The sequence below is a fragment of the Octopus sinensis genome, linkage group LG1, assembly GCF_006345805.1.
Source record: "Octopus sinensis linkage group LG1, ASM634580v1, whole genome shotgun sequence".
Taxonomy (NCBI): Eukaryota; Metazoa; Mollusca; class Cephalopoda; order Octopoda; family Octopodidae; genus Octopus; species Octopus sinensis.
This window is the reverse complement of record NC_042997.1, coordinates 192,123,315-192,146,259: the sequence shown is the minus strand read 5'-3', so window position 1 is coordinate 192,146,259 and position 22,945 is coordinate 192,123,315. Positions and strand designations below refer to the sequence as shown.

Here is a 22,945-nt window from a genome sequence, read left to right as displayed (position 1 = left end):
ATTTTGGCCGGATATGGCCAGTTTAAATACTAAAGGGTTAAACACTTAAATATTACTACCAACATCTAAACATATATATATTTGCAAATCTGAATGTGTGTCATGGTTTAAATGATCTATACATTTCCAGTTGTGAATTCAGCTGAACACTGTCTTTATAGATTACTAAGTTGTGTTCAACTCCTTTTTGTCCTTGAAAATCCTCTGAGGGCTTCATCTACACACGCTTGTTGTGTAAACCTCAGTGGTAATCTTTAATTTCATGCTTGAAGGATTTGCTTTTTCTTAATAGAAAAAGGCTACTGAAATGGTTACTATGACTGATAATCTTCCAATATCTTATCAATATATTAGAAATATTTCCCTCATCAAATGCTAAGCCAGTTTTTTTTTTATTATTGAATAATCCTGAAATGCTTTCACCATAGACAGATTAATATAATTTATAATTGTCTTGTCTATTCGAAGCAATTGGAAGACGCATGAAAACCATCACTTGATATGATAAAAATGCTAAAGCTAGCAGTGGCACTAAACAAACAAACAAACAAGTTTCCATACTGTTATTACTATTTATCAAAAGTCAGGGATGGTTGAGAAATGATATGTTATATTGCTGACTGAAGGGTTCCACATCACTGGCACTATGTCATGTCAATGCCCGAGACCTTTAACTTTTGCTGAACTAGTCAAAAGAACCATAAATAAATGTCATGAGAATATAATTCTGTTTTTAGACAACAGGAGTATTGTATTGTTTAAGGAGGTACAAGTCTTGTTATGGAGCTAGAATTACATTTAGGACACTATTTCAGAATATCCTTCCGTTCCAATGAGGTTCCGCAACAGTGATACTACCAGCAGTTCAATCAACCTGCAATATTTTCAAGTGGCATAAAACAGCTAAAAAGAATTGTCAGATTATATCTGTAAAAGGTTTCTTCTGTATCCTAGTACACTATGTCTAACTAGAGATCAAAACTTATCTTCATATTTTGTATAACTGCTCTTATACAGACATTAACAGAAGTTTAAGCTGACCTGTAGTTAGCAACATAGTGTGGCATGATAATAGCAACAGACGATAATGAGAGAGAGAGAAATGATATGACTTGGTTTCCATTCCTAATATATTGAAAAAGAGCAAGCTGCTCATTGTTGTTCACCAGGGAAAAAGACAATATTTTTAGGAAGATAATCAAGAGATTAAAAGTCAAACATTGAGAGAACTTGTAAATCAATATTCAAGTAAGTGATATTGTTAGTTAGTGAATCACTGGTTAAGTTCATCTCACACACAACAATCTGGGGACAGATTAGGATGAAAAAAAGAAATTATTACAAAAAAAAAAACATCGGACAAAGACATGTGACTCCAGAACCAATATTTTGATTTCAAAACTAAATATTTGAAATATAACTACTTCTTATAACAAATGTATGATTGTGATTAACGTATTAATATGGAAGCAGGTGATGGGTAAAAAGAAATCTCAGCACCAAGGATGTGGATATATATAAATTATACTTTTTATGTCCTTCATAATATCTAAATGTAGTGCTAAAATAAGTAGGTGGTCCTAAATGGGCAGCCTATTTACATTTTTATACTGGTTTTTCTTTTTTCAGAAAATATAAATGCATTCAATTTAATTGTAATGTATTTACAATGTTATGGTGAATCAAGAAGAGAGGGTGATTTTGGAAGTTTTAAGGAATGAAGAAAAGAAAGGGGGGAAAAAATTCGTTATGTGTGTGAGTTAGAGGGGAGAGGTCTGTAAGAAATACACAGATTAAGAAGAGAGAAGGTGATAGAAAAAGTAAAGATTGATGGATTTATTGGCTAAGAAACAAAACAGACACTGTAATAAAGGCAGTCGTAGTACTATTGACCCATTCAGGAGGAGTTGATAGCGTGTAACTGAGTAAAAAGTGTCATGTTGATGGTGAGAGAAGCACTTTGCCCTTAACTGATAGAAATGATAAAGTTAATCCCACCGACTTTTTTTACGGCGTTTACTGTCTGGCTGTAACTCCGTATTTTCACTTATTTTCGGTTGGTGCATTAACTGTGTGTTGTTTTCTTCTGATGCAGCCACAAAATTCGATTTGAATTGAGCCTAAATAAAATAGAAACATATACGTCAATGAAAAATCTTGAAATGATAAAAAACAATAACTTTTCCAAAGAAAAATCAAGTCATTACTCACTAATTTGGACCTGAAACAGATTGCTAAATATCAGGTCATCCCGTAAGTTCTGTCCGAATTTTGAAGAAAACCAGTGATCAAATGTTATATTTAATTGAAATTTAATCATCAATGTACTTTCCCTGATTATCTATGACTTCCTTCCATCTATTTACAAGCTTCTTTTTAATGCCATCAATGGAAAAATCTTTTGGTTTCAACATGAAGGCTAACTAGGAAGATGGTTTTTGTATGTGGCAGATGCTCGGGAGCATTAACCTCTGAAAATCTGCAGAAAACAACTTCCGTCACTTTCCAGGGGGAAAAACTAGAAGTAGTTGATAGCTTCCGTTATCTTGGTGACCAAGTCAGTAGTGGGGGTGGGTGTGCTGAAAGTGTAACGGCTAGAGTAAGAATAGCCTGGGCAAAGTTTAGGGAGCTCTTACCTCTGTTGGTGACTAAAGGCCTCTCGCTCAGAGTAAAAGGCAGACTGTATGATGCATGTGTACGAACAGCCATGCTACATGGCAGTGAAACATGGGCCGTGACTGCTGAGGACATGCATAAGCTCGCGAGAAATGAAGCTAGTATGCTCCGTTGGATGTGTAATGTCAGTGTTCATAGTCGACAGAGTGTAAGTACCTTGAGAGAAAAGTTAGACCTAAGAGGCATCAGATGTTGTGTGCAAGAGAGACGATTGCGCTGGTATGGCCATGTGGTGAGAATGGATGAAGATAGGTGTGTGAAAAAGTGCCACACCCTGGCAGTTGAGGGGACCTGTGGAAGAGGTAGACCCAGGAAAACCTGGGTCGAGGTGGTGAAGCACGACCTTCGAACTCTAGGTCTCACCAAGGAAATGACCAGAGACCGAGACCTATGGAAGTATGCTGTGCGTGAGAAGACCCGGCAAGACCAGTGAGAACAATCAAAATCAAATCATATATCAGAAAGCAGGGGTTAACCCTTTCGTTACTATATTTCTGACCAAATTACACCCCTTTTGTGTTTCAATTAATTTCTAACGTAATCATAAATTTAGTCTGGTTTCATTAAACAACTATAACTTTTTTATTTATCGATATATCAATCTGATTTTTGGAAGATAATTTAATGAAATATTCTCAACCAATTCTATACTATAATTTTTGTTACAAAGTGACTCTAATTGCAGGTAGATACAGGTAAATTCCACAAAATATAAAATTATTAAAATTTTGTTCAAACATCGCTATAGAAAATGGGTTATTAGCTAATATTCAATTGGGTATATAACAAAATTTTACGATAGAATTTGTTATTCTGGGTAACTTTCTGATACCCATAATAATATTTACGGCAAAATAGTCTTAATTTCATTTAAGGTTGAGGGAAACCACAAACTATCGTTTCTTTTGCTTTGTTTACGTTTAGCGTAACGGTTCGTCTCCGCTGTAATGATTTCAAATAGGCTCATTCGAAAAAGTAAAAAGAAATAGTCTAAGGCTTTACTCTTCTGGGAAAGTCTGTGGCTTGGTCCAGTTTCTTCAGAGAAATCACCGAAAGAAACAGTTTTTAAATTTTCACTCCATTCAGGTGCCAATTCGTTTTCTTTATCGCTATCGGAGATCTCAGATTCACTGTTTTCACTTTCGGAAAATGAAACATCAGATTCATTATCAAATACCACATGCTTTTATTTTTCAGTCATAGAGTTAGATTTATGAAGGTCTTCAGTAGAAAATCCTTCGAATTCTGACTCGCTGCTTGATATAATGAAATTCGTATCCATTTTTTGTCAGAATTACAAATTTTGAAAACACAATAGGAACAAATTTCGGAAAAAAAATCTCCAAAATTCACGGAATTAAAATTACACTTCGATTATTGTACAAAACTGTAGTTGAACTGTTTACGAAGTATAATACGTGTTTTCACGAATGTACTGAAGAGATTTGCTCTGATATTCTCATTTAAATATGAATAGGTAAATTCGGGCGGCTTTGGGCGGTTTGGTTTCATAAACCAAAATTTTGTTCGGGCGGCTTTGGGCGGTTTGGTAACGAAAGGGTTAAGTGACCCATCCGTTCGTGTCCGCTGTCAGCCTCGTCTGGCACCCGTGCCGGTGATACGTAAAAGCACCATTCGCTCGTGGCCGTTTGCCAGCTCTGCCTGGCCCCCGTGTCGGTGGCACGTAAAAGCACCATCCGTTCGTGTTCGTTGGCCAGCCTCGCCTGGCCCCGTGCCGGTGACACGTAAAAGCACCGTCCGTTCGTGGCCGTTTGCCAGCTCTGTCTGGCCCTGTGTCGGTGGCACGTAAACGCACCATCCGTTCGTGTCCGTTGCCAGCCTCGGCTGGCCCCCGTGCCGGTGACACGTAAAAGCACCGTCCGTTTGTGGTGCCGGTGACACGTAAAAGCACCGTCCGTTCGTGGCTGTTTGCCAGCTCTGTCTGGCCCCGTGTCAGTGGCACGTAAAAGCACCATCCGTTCGTGTCCGTTGCCAGCATCGCCTGGCCCCATGCCGGTGACACGTAAAAGCACCATCCGTTCGTGGCCGTTCGCCAGCTCTGTCTGGCACCTGTGCAGGTGGCACGTGAAAAAAAAAAAAAACACTCGCGGAGTGGTTGGCGTTAGGAAGGGCATCCAGCCGTAGAAACACTGCCAGATCTGACTGGGCCTGACAAAGCCTTCCAGCTTCACAGACCCCAGTTGACCCGTCCAACCCATGCTAGCATGGAAAGCGGACGCTAAATGATGATGATGATGAAGAACTCTGAAATGTCAGTTTCGACCTCCTCCTGCCTTGCGAAAGTTATGCCCCCCAAATGATTCTGTAAACTACGAAACAAATGGTAGTCTGAAGGAGTAAGGTCAGGAGAATAAGGTGGATGAGGAACTTTTTTCCAAACCAAGCTCTTTGATCTTCTGTGATGTGATATTTGCAGTGTGGGGTCGAGCATTGTCCTGATGAAACATCACTCCTTTTTGATTTAATAAAGCAGGTCTTTTTTTCTTCAAAGCTTGGTTCAAACACTCTAATTGCTGACAGCAGACTTGAGCATTGATTACTGCATTAGGTGGTAACAATTCAAAGTGAATTACTCCTTTGCAATCCCACCAGATAGAGAGAAGAACCTTTTTTCCATGAAGTTCCCTTCTTGGTTGTGGTTGAGTTTTTTCCCTTTTACCAAGCCCCTGTTTATGACATTCAACATTTCGATAGAAGATCCATTTTTCGTCACCAGTCACGAGTCTATCCAAAAAGGGTGAAACGAGTTCTCAAGAATGGAAAGAAGAGCAGATATCAACTCAGGATTCGCGGTTGCTTTCAGAGCCGAGACCAAGAGGGACAGAAGTTGTTGGTGGCCTCTATTCTATAAGGAGTGAAGGGCTTAAGCAAGATTGATTCTTCAAATTCATTGGAAGCATTTGTATAAATGAGTAGAGCATCTTAAGCTGGGTGCCTTTTTGAGTAACAGTTTGTAAATAAAGCATCTAACATTAATGATAATACCTAAGTGAGCTAATTGGTAAACTGGGTCACTTTGTGAGTGTAACTGCATCTAAATTAGAAAGTAATGCAGTGTGATCTGCTGGATGTACAATATTAACTTACAAGAAGAGTTTAATGCAAGTGATTTTAGAATTTAGAAAATAACTGGGTAGAATAAGCATTGATCAGTGTTTAACAGGAAAGATGACTGCATTGCTGTGGATGGGTAACTGCCAATGGATGGCTGCTGGGTAGCTGAAAAACTGAAAATGGCTGTTTGGGGAAGTTACACATGGTTACGAGAAATATATACACAAACAAAGTTCTACCAGAATTAATCATCATCATCGTTTAACGTCCGCTTTGCTAGCATGGGTTGGACGATTTGATTGAGGACTGGCAAACCAAATGGCTGCACCAGGCTCCAAACTGATCTGGCAGAGTTTCTACAGCTGGATGCCCTTCCTAATGCCAACCACTCCGAGACTGTAGTGGGTGCTTTTACATGCCACCGGCATGTAAAAGGGCCAGTAAGGTGGTACTGGCTACGGCCACACTCAGATGGTGTTTTTTTTACGTGCCACTTGCACAGGAGCCAGTCCAGCGGCACTGGCAGCGACCTCACTCGAATGTTTTTTCACATGCCAGTAAGGCGACGCTGGTAATGATCACGTTTGAATGGTGCTTTTTACGTGCCACCCTTGAAGGTAACGATCACACTCGAACTTAAGTTTAACGAAACTGGGTAGGTCTTCTTGAGAACTACATATCACCAGTCTTAAAGACAAATTGTTTAGTAGTACCCAAATTACCAGGTAAGTTACGGAAAAGTTACTAATTGCTAATTCCACAAACATATTTCCAATACACGTCTCAAAAATGTGACAAATGGTGCAAATCTATACCAATATGTAAAGCAATGTAACAGAAATATCTGCACAGGAACAATGTTAGAAGAATATAGGTTAACAGTCTGTAGTAAAATAAAAGATAATTTGAGAGAATACTTACAGCAAATGCTGACTTTATGGCTGCCAACCGGTCACTCTGTGGCCTAGAAGACAGGGCTAATGAAGCAGTTGATGTTGCAGGTCTAAAACCGCTGAAACTCGATTCCTGCACTGAAGAACTCTGAGAGAGAGAAAAAAAATCAATGTTAACAATATTAACTGAAAATAGAACAATTAATCATCATCATCGTTTAACGTCTGCTTTCCATGCTAGCATGGGTTGGACGAATGACTGAGGGCTGGCGAACCAGATGGCTGCACCAGGCTTCAATCTTGATCTGGCAGAGTTTCTACAACTGGATGCCCTTCCTAACGCCAATCACTCTGAGAATGTGGTGGGTGCTTTTACGTGCCACTGGCACGAGGTCAGTCAGGCAGTACTGGCAACGACCTTGCTCGAATCTTTTACACATGCCACCGGCACAGGTGCCAGTGAGGCAATGCTGGTAACGATCACGCTCAAATGGTGTATTTTACGTGCCACTAGCACAGAGGCCAGATAACCGCTCTGGCAATGATCACGCTCAGATGGTGCTCTTAATACCCTACTAGCACGGGGCTCGAATGCCAGTAAGGCAACGCTGGTAACAATTATGCTCGAATGGTGCCTTTTAAGTGCCACTGGTACGGAAGCCGGTTAGCCACTGTGTCAATGATCACACTCGTATGGTGTTCTTTGCACCCCTCTAGCACGGATGCCAGTCATCAAATTTGATTTTGATTTAATGTCTGTTTTTCTATGCTAGCATGAGTTGAATGGTTTCACATGAGTTGGTGAGTCAGACAACTGCACTCAGCTGCAATGCCAGCTTCAGTATGGTTTCTATGGCTGGATGCCTTCCCTAACACCAATCTTTTATACAGAGTGTACTGGGTGCCTTCTACACAAACACCAGTACTAGTGAGGTCACCAAGAAACTCACCCCACCCACCCCCCCAGTAGTATAGAGGGAGGTGGCTTGGTGACAGTTGATCAATAGGTCAGAGTATAACAAAAAACAGGTGTCTTGCTGTAGAGGAGATACATGGCTTAGTACCCTAGTCAAAAAAGAAAGGAGAACACACACACTGCTATATTAGATCCCATTTGACTTTCAGACAGTGTTATGCTATATGTCCATTGTTAAAGAAAGATTACGATTTAACAATTTCCCTGCTATTTCTAGCAGGTCACATAACCATACAAATACTCCCTGCTTTGATATATATAAAAATAGACAATTTATTGTAAACTTCTTAGTGAAGAACACATGGGTAGCAGACAACCTATATAGCTTCTAATACATATCAGATGTACATCTATAACTGTGCTGACTCATCAGTTAAATGTTATACAGCTCTTTATTACTATTATATAAGATGGCAAGCTTGCAGAACGTTAGCACACCGGGCGAAATGCATAGCCATATTTCGTCTGCCGTTACGTTCTGAGTTCAAATTCCGCCAAGGTTGACTTTGCCTTTCATCCTTTCAGGGTCGATAAATTAAGTACTAGTTACGCACTGGGATCGATGTAATCAACTTAATCCCTTTGTCTGTCCTTGTTTGTCTCCTCTGTGTTTAGCCCCTTGTGGGTAGTAAAGAAATAGGTATTTCGTCCATTGGTACATTCTAAGTTCAAATTCCGCCGAGGTTGACTTTACCTTTCATCCTCTAAAGGTGGATGAAATAAGTACCAGGTAAACCCTGGGGTTAATGTAATCGACACATCCCCTCCCACAAAATTTCTGCTCTTGTGGCAAAATTTGAAACCATTATTATTATTATTATTATTATTATTAAGGCGGTGAGCTGGCAGAATCATTAGCACGCTGGACGAAAAGCATAGTGGTATTTCACCCGTCGCTACATTCTGAGTTCAAATTCCACCGAGGTCGACTTTGCCAGTCATCCTTTCAGGGTCAATAAAATAAGTACCAGTTAAGTACTGGGGGTCAATGTTATCAATTAGTCCCCTCTCACCCAAAATTTCAGGCCTTGTGCCTTTGGTAGAAAAGAATATTATCATTATTATTAAGGCAGTAAGCTGGCAGAATCGTTAGCACATCAGTCAAAAATGCTTGGCTATATTTTACTTGGCAGTCATTGCATTCTGAGTTCAAATTCCACCAGGGTCAACTTTGCCTTTCGTTCTTTCAGAGTCAATAATAAAATAAGTACGGGGTCAATATAATCAACTATCCCACTCCTCAAAATTTCAGGCCTTGTGCCTGGAGTAGAAATATTATTATTATCATTTATTGACACAATATTTACATAGGGCAGGAGTGGCTGTGTGATAAGAAGCTTCCTTCCCAACCACATGGTTCATTGTTCAGTCCCACTGCATGGCATCTTGGGCAAGTGTCTTCTGCTATAACCTCAGGCCGACCAAAGCCTTGTGATTGGACTTGGTTGAGGGAAAATGGGAAAAGCCTGTCGTGTATATATATATATATATATATATATATATATATATATGTGTGTGTGTGTTTGTCCCTTGCCACTATCACTTGACAACCAATGTTGGTGTATTTACGTCCCCGTGACGCAGCAGTTCGGCAAAAGAGACCGATAGGATAAGTACTAGGCTTACAAAGAATAAGTCCTGGGATCGATTTGCTCGACTAAAGACATGGCCGCAATCAAGTGACTGAAACAAGTAAAAGTGTAAGCAAAAAGCCTTAGGTTTGAAATGAAAGGATAATAAGATTGCGTGTAGTTCATGACCTGATGAGAAATATTAGTGTAAGTGTTGTAGCAAATGCAACGAAATACGACGATTGGATGCAGAGGTTTTGGTAAAGCTATTATGGCAATGAACGATGTGGTGCTGAAAGCACACACAAACACAGGGAGAGAGAGAGACAGACAGACAAATATTAAAATGTTTGGAAATAAATGTTAAAATATGGAGTTATCTCCCTTGCCATGACATCACTACACTGAGAAAGATTGTTATTAAGACTAAAACAAGATTATTTCCTTCTAATACAGCGAAACAGCTTCTTTAGTTTTTCATTTAGTAATTCTGAGCATCTCTATACCTTATACTGTGGTCTACGTCCAGCAAATGAAAATCATTTTATATGTAGAATATAAACAAAATATCAAAACATCCTTTACCAAATGGGGGTTTTGTATAGAATCCCTGGCGCTCAATCACTAAGAACCAAATTGCCTGTGTCAAAACACCCTTAACCCATATGCATTTACACATCACATATTCTGCCAGAGTTTTGAAATCGTGTTGACCAATAATCTGAGAGTGAGATTTTGTAGACGGAGACTGTACAGAAGCCCATGTATTTAAATATGTTGTCATTGGCCTCTTTTTATCTTAGAAAATGGTGAGAAGGTCTTTATATATATAATCAGCCGAAATCACTACGATGATCCGGTTCTTGACTGAAGACTGAGGGCTTTGAATGTCCTGTCTGTGTTTGTTGTATCGTCTTAGTTTTTATGCGTTCTTGTCTCAGTTTGTATTTTTCTACCCATCATAATATATATATATATATATATGAAGGAGCAGTCTGTCGATTATGACGATGAGGGTCCCAGCTGATATGATCAATGGAACAGCTTGCTCATGAAATTAACGTGCAAATGGCTGAGCACTCCACAGACATGAGTACCCCTAACATAGTTCTCAGGGAGATTTAGCGTGAAACAGAGTGTGACAAGGCTGGCCTTTTGAAATACAGGTACTACTCATTATTGCCAGCTGAGTGGACTGGAGTAACAGGAAATAAAGTGTCTTGCTCAAGGACACAACACATCACTGGGAATTGAACTTACTACCTTATGATCATGAGTGGAATGTCCTAACCACTAAGCTACATGCCTTCACACACACACATATATATATATATATATATATATACATACACACACACATGTATGGGTTTGTGGTTAAGATGTTTGCTTTCCAACAACATGGTTCTGGGTTCATTCTCACTTGTGAGCAATCATCTTTTACTAGAGCTGGGTCAACCAAAGCCTAGTGAAATGATTTGATAGATGGGACACAAAAAGAAGCCCACTGTGTGTGTGTGTGTGTTGTCTATCAGTGAAAGACATACATATTGCTGAGAAAATTGTCATAAGTAATAATGCAGGAAACTGAAATACCTAGTGGTATTTATTGGTCCTAAGTTGCACAGATACTACCTCATCACTTTCACCATCAAGATCACAATGAACCAGCAACTGGTTCATTGCAAGCTTAAAACCAACAACCCTATTGTTCATATATTGGATGATACATGATACAAATAAATTATATTAATTTGTTCTGCTTTAGTAAAACCCCTCACTTAACACATTACACTTCAACTTACACTTTCATAAGGCATTTACAATGACAGGTAAAATTTACAAAAAACAACACAAGACATGTAGGTAAAAAGATGGCATGATGAAGCCTTGAACTTACATTTTCTGCCCCTAATCCAGGTCGTTCCCGATATCCAAAAACTTTACCCATAGTGTTCACTTTTTTACCCTTCCCTTGCTTGAAACGACTTTTCCGAAACCAAGAATTCTGTAATGGAGAAAATAAAAAGAAAACCAATGATATATTTCCAACATGAAGTTTAAGCATTCATGTCTATTTGCATTGTATTTTTATATGAGAGTAACATCAGGAAATGGCTTTTACAAATTTGGATATTTTCATACATCATCATCATCGTTTAACGTCCGCTTTCCATGCTAGCATGCATTGGACGATTTGACTGAATTTCTGGTGAGCCAGATGGCTGCACCAGGCTCCAATCTTGATCTGGCAGAGTTTCTACAGCTGGATGCCCTTCCTAATGCCAACCACTCCGAGAGTGGAGTGAGTGCTTTTATGTGCCACCGGCATGAGGGCCAGTCAGGCAGTACTGGCAACGGCCACACTCAAATGGTGTTTTTTACGTGCCACCTGCACAGGAGCCAGTCCAGCGGCACTGATAACAACCTCGCTCGAATGTTTTTTCACGTGCCACCAGCACAAGTGCCAGTAAGGTGACGCTGGTAACAATCATACTCAAATTGTACTTTTTACGTGCCACCAGCATGGAAGCCAGTTTGCTGCTCTGGCAAAGATCATGCTTGGATGGTGCTTAGAGCACTCCACTAGCACAGATGCCAGTCATCGAATTTGATTTCGATTTCCTTACATAGTAATATTTCCATAAATGGATGGTTTTTCAAGCATTCGTCACTTAATGATGAAGCAGGTGGGACAATTATTTTATAACTAAACAAACCCAATAATTTGCCAGGTCTTTAAGTACAAGTGCAATGGCTGGAGTAAAATATTTTAAAACTTAACTTTGAGTATCTGAAGGAAGAAACAGTACCCATGGTCATCAGAGGTTCTCTGAGACTGGTGAGATTGTTACCATTCACATTCTGCTTAAACTAATGCAAACTGAATCAGCATGAGAGCATGGATATTTAGAGTGACAGTATCCCTTTCACTGAATTTCTCTAAGGTTCTCACTTGTGGGTAACATAGGTTATCTTGAGTCAAGTAGTTCAACTATTTAGTGCAAACAGATGTTTAACTAAAGCTCACAAAATGTACTTTCACAAAAAAAAAATTTTTATGGAATTTTAAAAAAATAAATAAAATGCTTAAAAGAAGGAATTTACTGCACAAAATATTTTACCACCAGAACACACATATTTAACCCATTAGCATCTAAACTGGCCATATCTGGCCCAAATATGCTACCTATTTTAGGTTGAAATTGGCCATATCTGGCGAAATAGGCTACCTATTTTAGGTTGAAATTGGCCAGATCTGGCCTCTTACATCTACCTTACAATGTCATTCATCATCATCATCATTGTTTAACGTCCGTTTTCCATGCTAGCATGGGTTGGATGGTTCGACCGGGATCTGGGAAGCCAGGAGGCTGTGCCAGGCTCCAGTCTGATCTGGCAGTGTTTCTACGGCTGGATGCCCTTCCTAATGCCAACCACTCTGTTAGTGTAGTGGTTGCTTTTTATGGCCACGATCGGTTGATGCTTTTTACGTGTCACCGACACGGGCACCAATCAGGCAGTGCTGGCAGCAGCCAAGTTCAGATGGTGCTTTTTACATGCCACCGGCACAGGTATCATAACTACAATTTTCATTAGATTTTTAAAAATAAATTAACATCATTGAAATTTTAAAGCTATGAGATAATGCATACTCAATTCAAAACGATAAGCATTATATTTGACAAAAGAATCTGAATGCTAAAGGGTTAAATCTCAAAATCAGTAAATAAGTGAATAGTAAATAAAACAATGAACAAACTGATTTATTTGTCAGTTACCTGCATAGCTAAATCCAGTAAACTCTGAGGTACATGCTGATTGGAACTCTCAAGGTTTCGTACAAGGTGTCCAGCAAAATCTTTATCCTTCTCATTAACTAAAGTGTATGCATAACCTTTCTCTCCTGCAAAATATATCAGAAATATTTCCATTGATTCCCTAAACAATGGCTTTAAATATAGAAACATTATTCATAAAATACTTGCCTAATAGATGTACATGTTTTAATAATTTTAATAATAATTGTTTTAAATATAGGCACAAGGCCCTAGATTTGAGAAGATTCAGCAATAACACACCACCAGTGTTATCCAAGGGAAAGACAAAGGCTGATACAGCTTGGCACCTGTGATGTCGCAACTCATTTCTACAGCTGAGTGAAGTGGAGCAACGTGAAATAAAGTGTCTTGCTCAAGAACACAACATGCAGCCGGGATTCGAACTCACGACCATAAGCTCGACGCTCTAACCACTGAGCCATGCGCCTATATATATATATATATACATACATACACAGTATTGCTGTCTGGAAGATATCTTATGGTAGTAGAATAGAAGTTTAAATACTATTTCTAAATTTCAGTATGTGGTGAAGCAAATTTTTCTGAAAACCTAATTATACTCATAATTATAGAATTTTTGTATAAGTTTACATATATATATATATAATATATATATATATATATATATATATATATATATGATGGACTTCTTTCAGTTTCCATCTATCAAATCCACACACAAAACTTTGGTTGACCCAAAGATATAGTAGAAGACACTTGCCCAAGCTGCCACGCAGTGGGACTGAACCAAGAACCATGTGCTTGGGAAGCAAGCTTCTTACTACACAGCCACTCCTGCGCCTATATGATAGAAGAACAGGAACAGGTCTTGTTGTAAGGAGATACAGGGCTATCCCAGGATACATGGCTACCCCAGCTGAAAAAGAAAGATGGTGAAGATCTCTGGGCACACCCTCGAGTCCTGCTGCTTACCTGCTCGACCAGTACGTCCAATACGATGAGTGTGAGTATCAATATCTCTGGCCACATCATAGTTCACCACCGTTTTTATTGAGGGAATATCCAAACCTCGTGCTGTCAAAAAGAAAAAAAAATATTCACATCAACATATATTTATTTTCTTGTTCACTTCTTTCACTTTATCTGAGCTGCTAGTCAATCATTCACCCTTCAAAATTACTCAATGTACCGGTTCAATCTGCTAGAAACAGCAACCAAATCTTACTCAAAATTATACTATGTTATAATGGAAAAGAAGGACACATTGGTTAATGTGATCCTGGATGTATTATGACAAAGAAAATAGGTGAGATGGTCGTGGCTGGAACACATTTAATTGTAAGTCTGCTAAATTAGGACTGACCAGGAGATAAGAACAATTCTAACAACATATATTGGTGAGACAGATCTTCTCCAGCACAGCATCTCACCTTTTATTTCAGTCCTGTATCTTCTCCTTGATAAAATTCAGCCGCATGAGACCAGCTCTCATCACTTCCTTCTTCCCATACCTTCCTTAATTTTCCTCTTCCACAGATTCCATCTGCTTGGATTATTTGGCACTTTTGTTACCAATTGCCATTCTTCATACACACCATCCTTCCTTAGCAGTACAACACCTTCCCTTGCAAACCATAGTTACACTTATACCCAGTTTTCACTCATTTCTGTCCCATCATTCATGCAGACTAACACTACGCATCCAGTAATGCTTCACTTCTTTCTAACTTCCAATTGTGATCGTTACCTGCATTATGCATGATCGTTACCTGCATTGCCTTACTGACACTTGTGCTGGTGGCACTTGAAAAAGTATTCGAGCGAGGTCGTTGCCAGTGCCGCTGGACTGGCTCCTGTGCAGATGGCACATAAAAAGCACCATTTCAGCATGGCCGTTGCCAATACCACCTGACTGGCCCTCATGCCGGTGGCACATAAAAGCACCCACTATACTCTCTGAATGGTTGGTGTTAGGAAGGGCATCCAGCTGTAGAAACTCTGCCAGATCAGATCGGAGTCTGGTGCAGCCATCTGGTTCACCAGTCCTCAGTCAAATCGTCCAACCCATGTTAGCATAGAAAGCAGACGTTAAACAATGATGATGATGATGAAGAATAACAAACAAATAATTGCAGATAACCATTGATACTTACAAGCAACATCAGTAGCCACTAAGATTAGAACTTCCTTCTTCTTAAACATTGTTATGACTTTGTTTCGTTCAGCCTGTTCCATATCACCATGCAGAAGCCCAACTAGAAAAAATATTCAGGAGATTAAAAAATTTGTACAATACATTTTTATGAAACTAAAAAAAAAAAATGCATATTTATGTGTATGTCCATGTGTGTACATGTATGTGTCTGTGTGTGTGTGTGTTTGGTCAGCTTTGGGCTACAATCGTATATATTTCTTTACTACCCACAAGGGGCTAAACACAGAGGGGACAAACAAGGACAGACAAACGGATTAAGTCGATTACATCGACCACAGTGCGTAACTGGTACTTAATTTATCGACCCCGAAAGGATGAAAGGCAAAGTCGACCTTGGCGGAATTTGAACTCAGAATGTAACAGCAGACGAAAAATGGCTATGCATTACGCCCGGCGTGCTAACGTTCCTGCCAGCTCGCCGCATTTTTGGGGGTACAATCGTATAATCTTGACCAAGGTATTGCATAAGGGGACTGAACCCAAAACCATTGCAGCTGGGAAGCAAACATCTCAACCACACAGCCATGCCTGCACTTATTATCTGCATAGCAATCAGATTTTTAAATACTAATTCATTCATAAGAAGAAGAAAAAAGGGAGAAAATAACATAAATTATTTCCAATTTTTACCTTCAAAATCTTTGCTTTTCAAATTTGAGACCAGTTCCTCAGCATTGCTTTTCCTTGTCACAAAAATTAATATGCTGCCCACTATATAAACGATAAAGAATTTGTTTAAGCAATTTCAATAAAAAGTTACAAGAAAAACAAAAACATTTTAACTATGAGTTTAAGTAAAAATTCGACAACAGCTATGTAAACATTTCAGTTATTATATGACAATCTCTGACATATACACTTAAGAAACTTAGCTATATATATGTATGTATATATATATAATTAATAATATCAAAGGGTAATCTGAAATATTAGAAAATTTCCATTACCAGTAGCCTAGCGTGTAAAAGTTTCATCAATAGACTATATATTATTCATATAAATACAGTGTACATTTAAATACATAAGAGGCATCTAGCATAGGACTACCTGCACACTAGAGAGGACTGTTAAATTCCAAACCACTATTAGGAATGAAATTTCGAAAATTTTATCCCTAATAGTGGTTGTCCATGCTGGCATTGGTTGGACAGTTTGTCTGGGCTGGCACACTGGAAGGCTGCACCAGATGAAGCTTAGTAAAATCATGGCCATCCATACATACAGACATGTCCTTTATGACCATCTCTCAGCCAAGAGGTCCTTGTTTTGTGAGCTCACAGGTACCACATAAAAAGCACTCATGCTGGTGTCGCATAAAAACACTTGTGCCAATGTCACGTAAAAAACAACCATGCTGGTGCCACATAAAAAGCAGCCATGCTAGTGCCATATATAAAGCACCTGTGCTGGTGTCATGTACAAAGCACGTAAAAAGCTGGCTCCATGTAATAGCAGTGGTGCTGGTGCCAAATAAAAAGCACTCAGTACACTCTGTAAAGTGACTGGCATTAGGAAGGGCAACAAACAATTGGAGCCCAGCGCAGTTCTCCATCTGGCTCTTGTGAAACTGTCCGACCCATGCCAGCATGGAAAACAGACATTAAATGTTGATGATGATCATCATCATTTAACGTCCGCTTTCCATGCTGGCATGGATTGGACAATTTGACTGAGGACTGGCGAGCCAGATGGCTGCTCCAATCTGATCTGGCAGAGTTTCTACAGCTGGATGCCCTTCCTAATGCCAACCACTCCGAGAGTATAGTGGGTGCTTTTACATGCCAGTCAGGCAGTACAGGCAACGGCCACGCTCAAATGGTGTTTTTTATGTGCCACCTGCACAGGAGCCAGTCCAGTGGCACTGGCAACGACCTTGAAGACAACAAATTTCCAGCAATTTAATTTTTAGTAATTAAAAGAAATCAAAAGCACTGTTCTAAGCAAAAAAGTACATCTGAGAAGCAATTATATTGTGTACTACACACACATACACATATATAGTAATTCTCTTATACACTGTCATGTAGGTTGGTCATTGCATATAAGAACCTATACAATATAAATATTATCACTGAACATAATAAGATATACAATTGTAATTATAACAAGCTTGAGTGGATGATACTCACAAGAGGTAAATTCCACAAGTCTTTTCAGTAGCCATCGCCATTTAATCGGTGCTGTTGGTAATACATCTACAAGCTGGGTAACATCTTGATTGGCCTACAATTTCAAAGAGGTGACACTTGTATCAATATAAAACAATGAAATCCAGATACATAGGAAGACCCATGCACCACCTAATATCAGAACATCAGTCGATATCACAAATTAAGAAATACAAAAGGTATATTTTAAAAAAATAATCACACATCAATCTATATATTCTTAAATATAGCCACAAAACACATGTAGTCATTTTACCAAATATATACACTTTATTTATTATTTTATACATTACTTAAAAAGTGGTATATATTTTTATCTTATATTTAATTTTTTTCTATAAGGTACAATTAAATTTTTTCATTGTTGAATTGATAAAAGGTGGGGTTTTTCTAATTTATATATATACTAGCAGTATCGCCCGGCGTTGCTTAGGTTTGTAAGGGAAATAACTATAAAGCATTTTTAGAGAGTTATAGCCAAAAAATAACAAAAAAATGGAAAAAAATGATGGTAAATTTTTTTTTAGTTAAAAAAGGTGGAGTTGCGTCCCCTAGACAGTTTGCGGTTTGTGTTTCTGATTCTCGACCCCATGTCGAATTTATCTATTTTTTTCAGAACTGGGGGAACTTTTCAAAATTTTCGGTGCGTTAGTTTTGAATTATGACATTGGGCTATGTGTGTGTCAAGTTTCATCAGAATCGGTTGAAAGCCGTGGTCAGGGTGAGGGTACAAGCAAAGAGACACACAGAAACACGCACAGACAAACTGCCGTTTATATAGAGAGAGAAGATATATATATATATAATATATATATATATATATATATATATATATATATATATATATCATCATCATCATCGTTTAACGTCCGTTCCCCATGCTAACATGGGTTGGACGGTTCGACCGGGGATCTGGGAAGCCAGAAGGCTGCACCAGGCTCCGGTTTTATCTGGCAATGTTTCTACAGCTGGATGCCTTTCCTAACGCCAACCACTCCGTGAGTGTAGTGGGTGCTTTCTACGTGCCACCTGCACTGGTGCTAGGCGAGGCTGGCATCGGCCACGGTCGGATTGGTGCATTTTACGTGCCACCTGCACGGAAGCCAGTCAAGGCGGCACTGGCTTCGGCCACGATTCAGATGCTGCTTTTTACGTGCCACCGACACGGAAGCCAGTCGAGGCAGGGCTGGCATCGGCCACAATTCGGATAGTGCTTTTTACATATCTCCAGTCCAGGGGTCCTGGCATCTGCTGGGGTGCCAGTCATAGGATTGGTTCAATTTCGATTCCGATTTATATATAAATCGATTCCGATTTATATATATATTGCCGCCTCGACTGGCTTCCGTGCAGGTGGCACGTAAAATGCACCAATCCGACCGTGGCCAATGCCAGCCTCGCCTGGCACCAGTGCAGGTGGCACGTAAAAAGCACCCACTACACTCACGGAGTGGTTGGCATTAGGAAGGGCATCCAGCTGTAGAAACATTGCCAGATAAGACCGGAGCCTGGTGCAGCCTTCTGGCTTCCCAGATCCCCGGTCGAACCGTCCAACCCATGCTAGCATGGAGAACGGACGTTAAATGATGATGATGATGATGATATATATATATATATATTATATTTTGTGAAATTTGATTTAGTATTTCTAAATTGAATTTTTCCCTGTAAGTTTGGAATAATATTCCCTAATATTACTATTATATATATATATATGAAAGATTTATATAAATATATACAAATAAATTTTAATACCCAACATGATAGATTTGTGGAAAAGAACAATCTGAGATTAAAAAATTAAAAAGAACCCAGTAACAGAATTTGAACTGTGCACATTTTGATTACATGACAAACATGCTTACATCTAATGCACAAGTGGCTCATGCATTTCCTCTTTCAAACTAAGTTCCAAATATCTACTGAATTATCACCTCAATAAATATCTTAACTTTGATTCATTTTATAGACAACAATGAGCTCTTACGGCACTGAAAGAAGCAGCTGAGAAGAGCTCCAACTGGATTTGGTCATGGAAGGATGGAACCAACAGTTAACAGGTGTCTTAGACTGAACTGGTTACAATACACAAGGTACCTTGGTTCTGGGTAAACTTAACCATCCAGGAAGACTGAGATACAAATAGTAGCACAGAATGTGGCAGTAGAAGACTATCCAGGAGTCAAGACCTGGATGCAACCTGCTCCTCTTAGAGTGTAAGGAGTTCAGGGTTGAAACACTTGCATGAAGGGAGGCTTCTCTGAAAACCTTCTGTTGTTCAGCTCTCCATAGACTTTCTTAAACTAAGACTGTTAATATTTAATGTTTTATGTCTAAAACCTTTTGAGATCACTGAGGCAATACAGAAGACTTCTTTTATTTTCATTCAAAGAATGATACACATTAAAGTGGCTTCTCTTTACTTAGTGGTTCTTAACTGGGATCCATGTGATCCTTTGGGGGCTCACGTGACCCTTTGGGGCTCCATACAAGATTCTGTTAAATTTTCTGTGCAATAGATTGCTAATACGACTACAATACACAAAATATTAAAAAAGACTTTTTTTATATAATTCCTTATATCTACTTATAAAAAGTATAATGGGATCATTTTAAACATCAAGTGGCTAATAGGGTCCACCCGAGTAAAATAGGAATCAAAGGGGTCTTTAACCTCTTTGGATCGCAACATAAAAGACTTCTTTATTTAACTGATTCAAAGAATGATATCCACAAAAGTGGCTTCGTGTTACTTCCTCAATCCCATTATTTATAGCAAAGTGGACTGAGCCACTGGCAGCATTTGAAATATCTTTAGCAGTAATTTCAAGCAACAAGCAGTAATTCAAGCTCCTTAAACTTTGCCAAAATTATTAAAAATAAAGACAACGTACCTCCCCTAACTCTCCTTGAATCACACGTATCGGATCAGTCAAAATATCTCTTGCCAGACGTTCAACCTTCTTCCGAAAGGTTGCACTGAACAACAAAGCTGAAAGTAAACAAAAAAATATAATAAAACAAGCATTCTGGATTAACTTTGCAAAGGCTGGGGTTAGTTATGCTTCAACAGCTTTAACAGGAGGTCATGGAAGGAAGTAAAAGCTATGGTTGTGAGTTAGAACTGATATGTAAAAAGCTAGCCTGGAACTTTGTTCAGGGCATTGACCTCCTGGAAACTATTCGGAGATGTGCAACCAAGCTAATACCCTACATCAGGCATCCTTGGGCCAAGATACAGTGAAGCTCTGACGTCTGGCAACTGACTTAGTAAGCACCCAGAAAATCATTAACCATTGCACCAACAACCACCTTGAGCACCTTTTTGAGCTCCATGTGTCTAACACATGTGAGCATGCCTACAAAGTCAGAAAACAGCTCAACTCCCATGACTTTCGGAAACATTTTTTTTCATACTCAGAGTTGCTGAAGCATGGAACAAACTACTTGCATCAGTTGTTAGTTGCCGAGACACTGCATCCTTTAAAACTTCCATGCTTCCTGAAATTCACCAACACTACACCTCATATCCCCTACTCCATATGCATGTACACATGTATTCTATGCCATATGCCCACGGGCATATGGCATAGTGGTTAAGAGTGTGAAAGACATTTTTCACTGCTATAGCAGAGGCTAGGGTTGCAGCCTTCTTTGTTTTACACTTTCCCCTATATGCTCCCTCAGTAACCCTTTGCCCATACTTCCAACTCCATCATTGTTAGCCCAGTCTTTCTCAGCTTTTTCCCCACTACATTCATTCATTTCCATTTGACCCAATCACTTTCATTCTTCCTCAGCAAATAAATCATCCAGCTTGTTCGTCCCATTTCTTTCCACAACATCCAACACTAGCTCTATTCTCATCATTCTCTGCAAGTCATTGTTTCAAGCACTCATATCGGCACCACATAAAAAGTACCCGTGCTGGCATCACATAAAAAGCATCCAGTACATTGTAAAGTGGTTGGCATTAGGAAGGGCATCCAGCCATAGAAACCATACCAAAACAGAAGACTGGGCCCTGGTGCAGTTCTCCAACTTGCTAGCTCCCATCAAAATGTCCAACCCATGCCAGCATGGAAAATGGACGTTAAATGATGATTATGATGACAACATCTTCCTCTCTCTTGGCAATTCTACACTTGTCCACTGAAGAGACTCACTTCGATTTCTTCCAGTTTCATCTGCTTCCCCACATTCATTTCCCCATACCCAGCACTTGTAACTCAAGACACGCTTCTCACACAATGGAAGTATCAACTGAACAACAAATGTTCTTCTATTAAGTCATCATCATCGTCGTCGTTTAACATCCGCTTTCCATGCTAGCATGGATTGGACGGTTCGACTGGGGTCTGGGAAGCCAGGAGGCTGCACCAGTCCCAGTCTGATCTGGCAGTGTTTCTACAGCTGGATGCCCTTCCTAACGCCAACCACTCTGTGAGTGTAGTGGGTGCCTTTTACGTGCCACCGGCACGGTGCTAGGCGAGGCTGGCAACGGCCACGATCAGTTGGTGCTTTTTACGTGCCACCGGCACGGAGACCAGTCGGGGCAGCGCTGGCAACAGCCACGTTCGGGTGGTTCTTTTACGTGCCACCGGCACTGGTATCATAACTACAATTCCCATTGATTTTTGAGCGATTTCGATTCCGATTTAGTGAAGTTACTAAACAAATTGAGAGAGAAAAAGAGAAGAGAAGAGCTTGCTTCTCTAAGAAGTACCTCCTGTAAGCCCTTCCCCATTTCTTCACTGTGTAAAGTAGAATTCAAAAACTTACTTTGACGGTCTGGTCGAACATGATTAGCTATCGACCGCACTTGGGATTCTGAAATTTAGAGGGAAAAAAAAATGTTTTAATTTGAAAATACTAATGACAATAATAATCATTTCTAATTTAGACACCAAACCAGTAATTTTGAGCAGAGAGGATTAATCAAAATCATTGACTGCTAGTATTTGACTAATACTTTATTTTATCAACTCCGAATGGATGCAACACAAAGTTGACTCAAATGTGAATTGAACCCAGAGCATAAAGAGTCAGAAGAGATACACAAGACATTCTGCCTGAAGCTCTAATGATTCTACCAGCTTGCTGTCTAACAAACAAATAATAATAAAAATAATAATAATAATAATAATAATAGATGCCCTGATGCAGTACCAGACAGTGGCTCTCATGGCTCCTGATCTTAACTGATTGAAAGTGTTATCATGTACATTGTTTTGCCTTGGTATAAAAGATGGGCTACTGCAAATATTCTGCTCACTACCACAGATTTGCTTGTCAGTTGTTTGACCATAACCAGTTGAGCATGTCCCTTAGTGGGTGATAATATATGCATCTCTGATCACGAGCAGAAGTAGTGGGGGAGCATCATAGCCATGTGTTGAGAGGGATTCTTTGGGGTTTGAATAATTCACCTCTGGAAACATGGGTGTTTCGTTCAACATCCTTAAACAACCCTTATTCAGGGACCTTTTGAGTGGGATGAGTTACTCAACCAGAAGAAAATTCTAACTGGGCCCCACCTGCAAGGTCATGTGCTGTTTATCTTGATAT

At 39.4% G+C, this 22,945-nt stretch overlaps 1 protein-coding gene across 4 annotated transcripts in view; it reads right to left on the bottom strand.

Moving 5' to 3' along the window:
* The window catches only part of LOC115213338 (ATP-dependent RNA helicase DDX42), a 56,749-nt gene that overhangs the window by 1,395 nt on the left and 32,409 nt on the right, over positions 1-22,945 (bottom strand). For all 4 annotated transcript variants that reach the window (XM_029782284.2, XM_029782276.2, XM_036507922.1 and 1 more), the window contains 10 exons: positions 22,160-22,207; positions 20,272-20,369; positions 17,339-17,432; positions 15,840-15,920; positions 15,148-15,249; positions 13,967-14,068; positions 12,971-13,095; positions 11,089-11,196; positions 6,673-6,792; positions 44-2,120 (listed from right to left, as the gene is read on the bottom strand). In XM_029782284.2, the coding sequence (XP_029638144.1) occupies positions 1,989-2,120; positions 6,673-6,792; positions 11,089-11,196; positions 12,971-13,095; positions 13,967-14,068; positions 15,148-15,249; positions 15,840-15,920; positions 17,339-17,432; positions 20,272-20,369; positions 22,160-22,207 (1,010 nt within the window). In that variant the 3' untranslated portion in view covers positions 44-1,988. The remainder of the gene's footprint in view (positions 1-43; positions 2,121-6,672; positions 6,793-11,088; positions 11,197-12,970; positions 13,096-13,966; positions 14,069-15,147; positions 15,250-15,839; positions 15,921-17,338; positions 17,433-20,271; positions 20,370-22,159; positions 22,208-22,945) is intronic.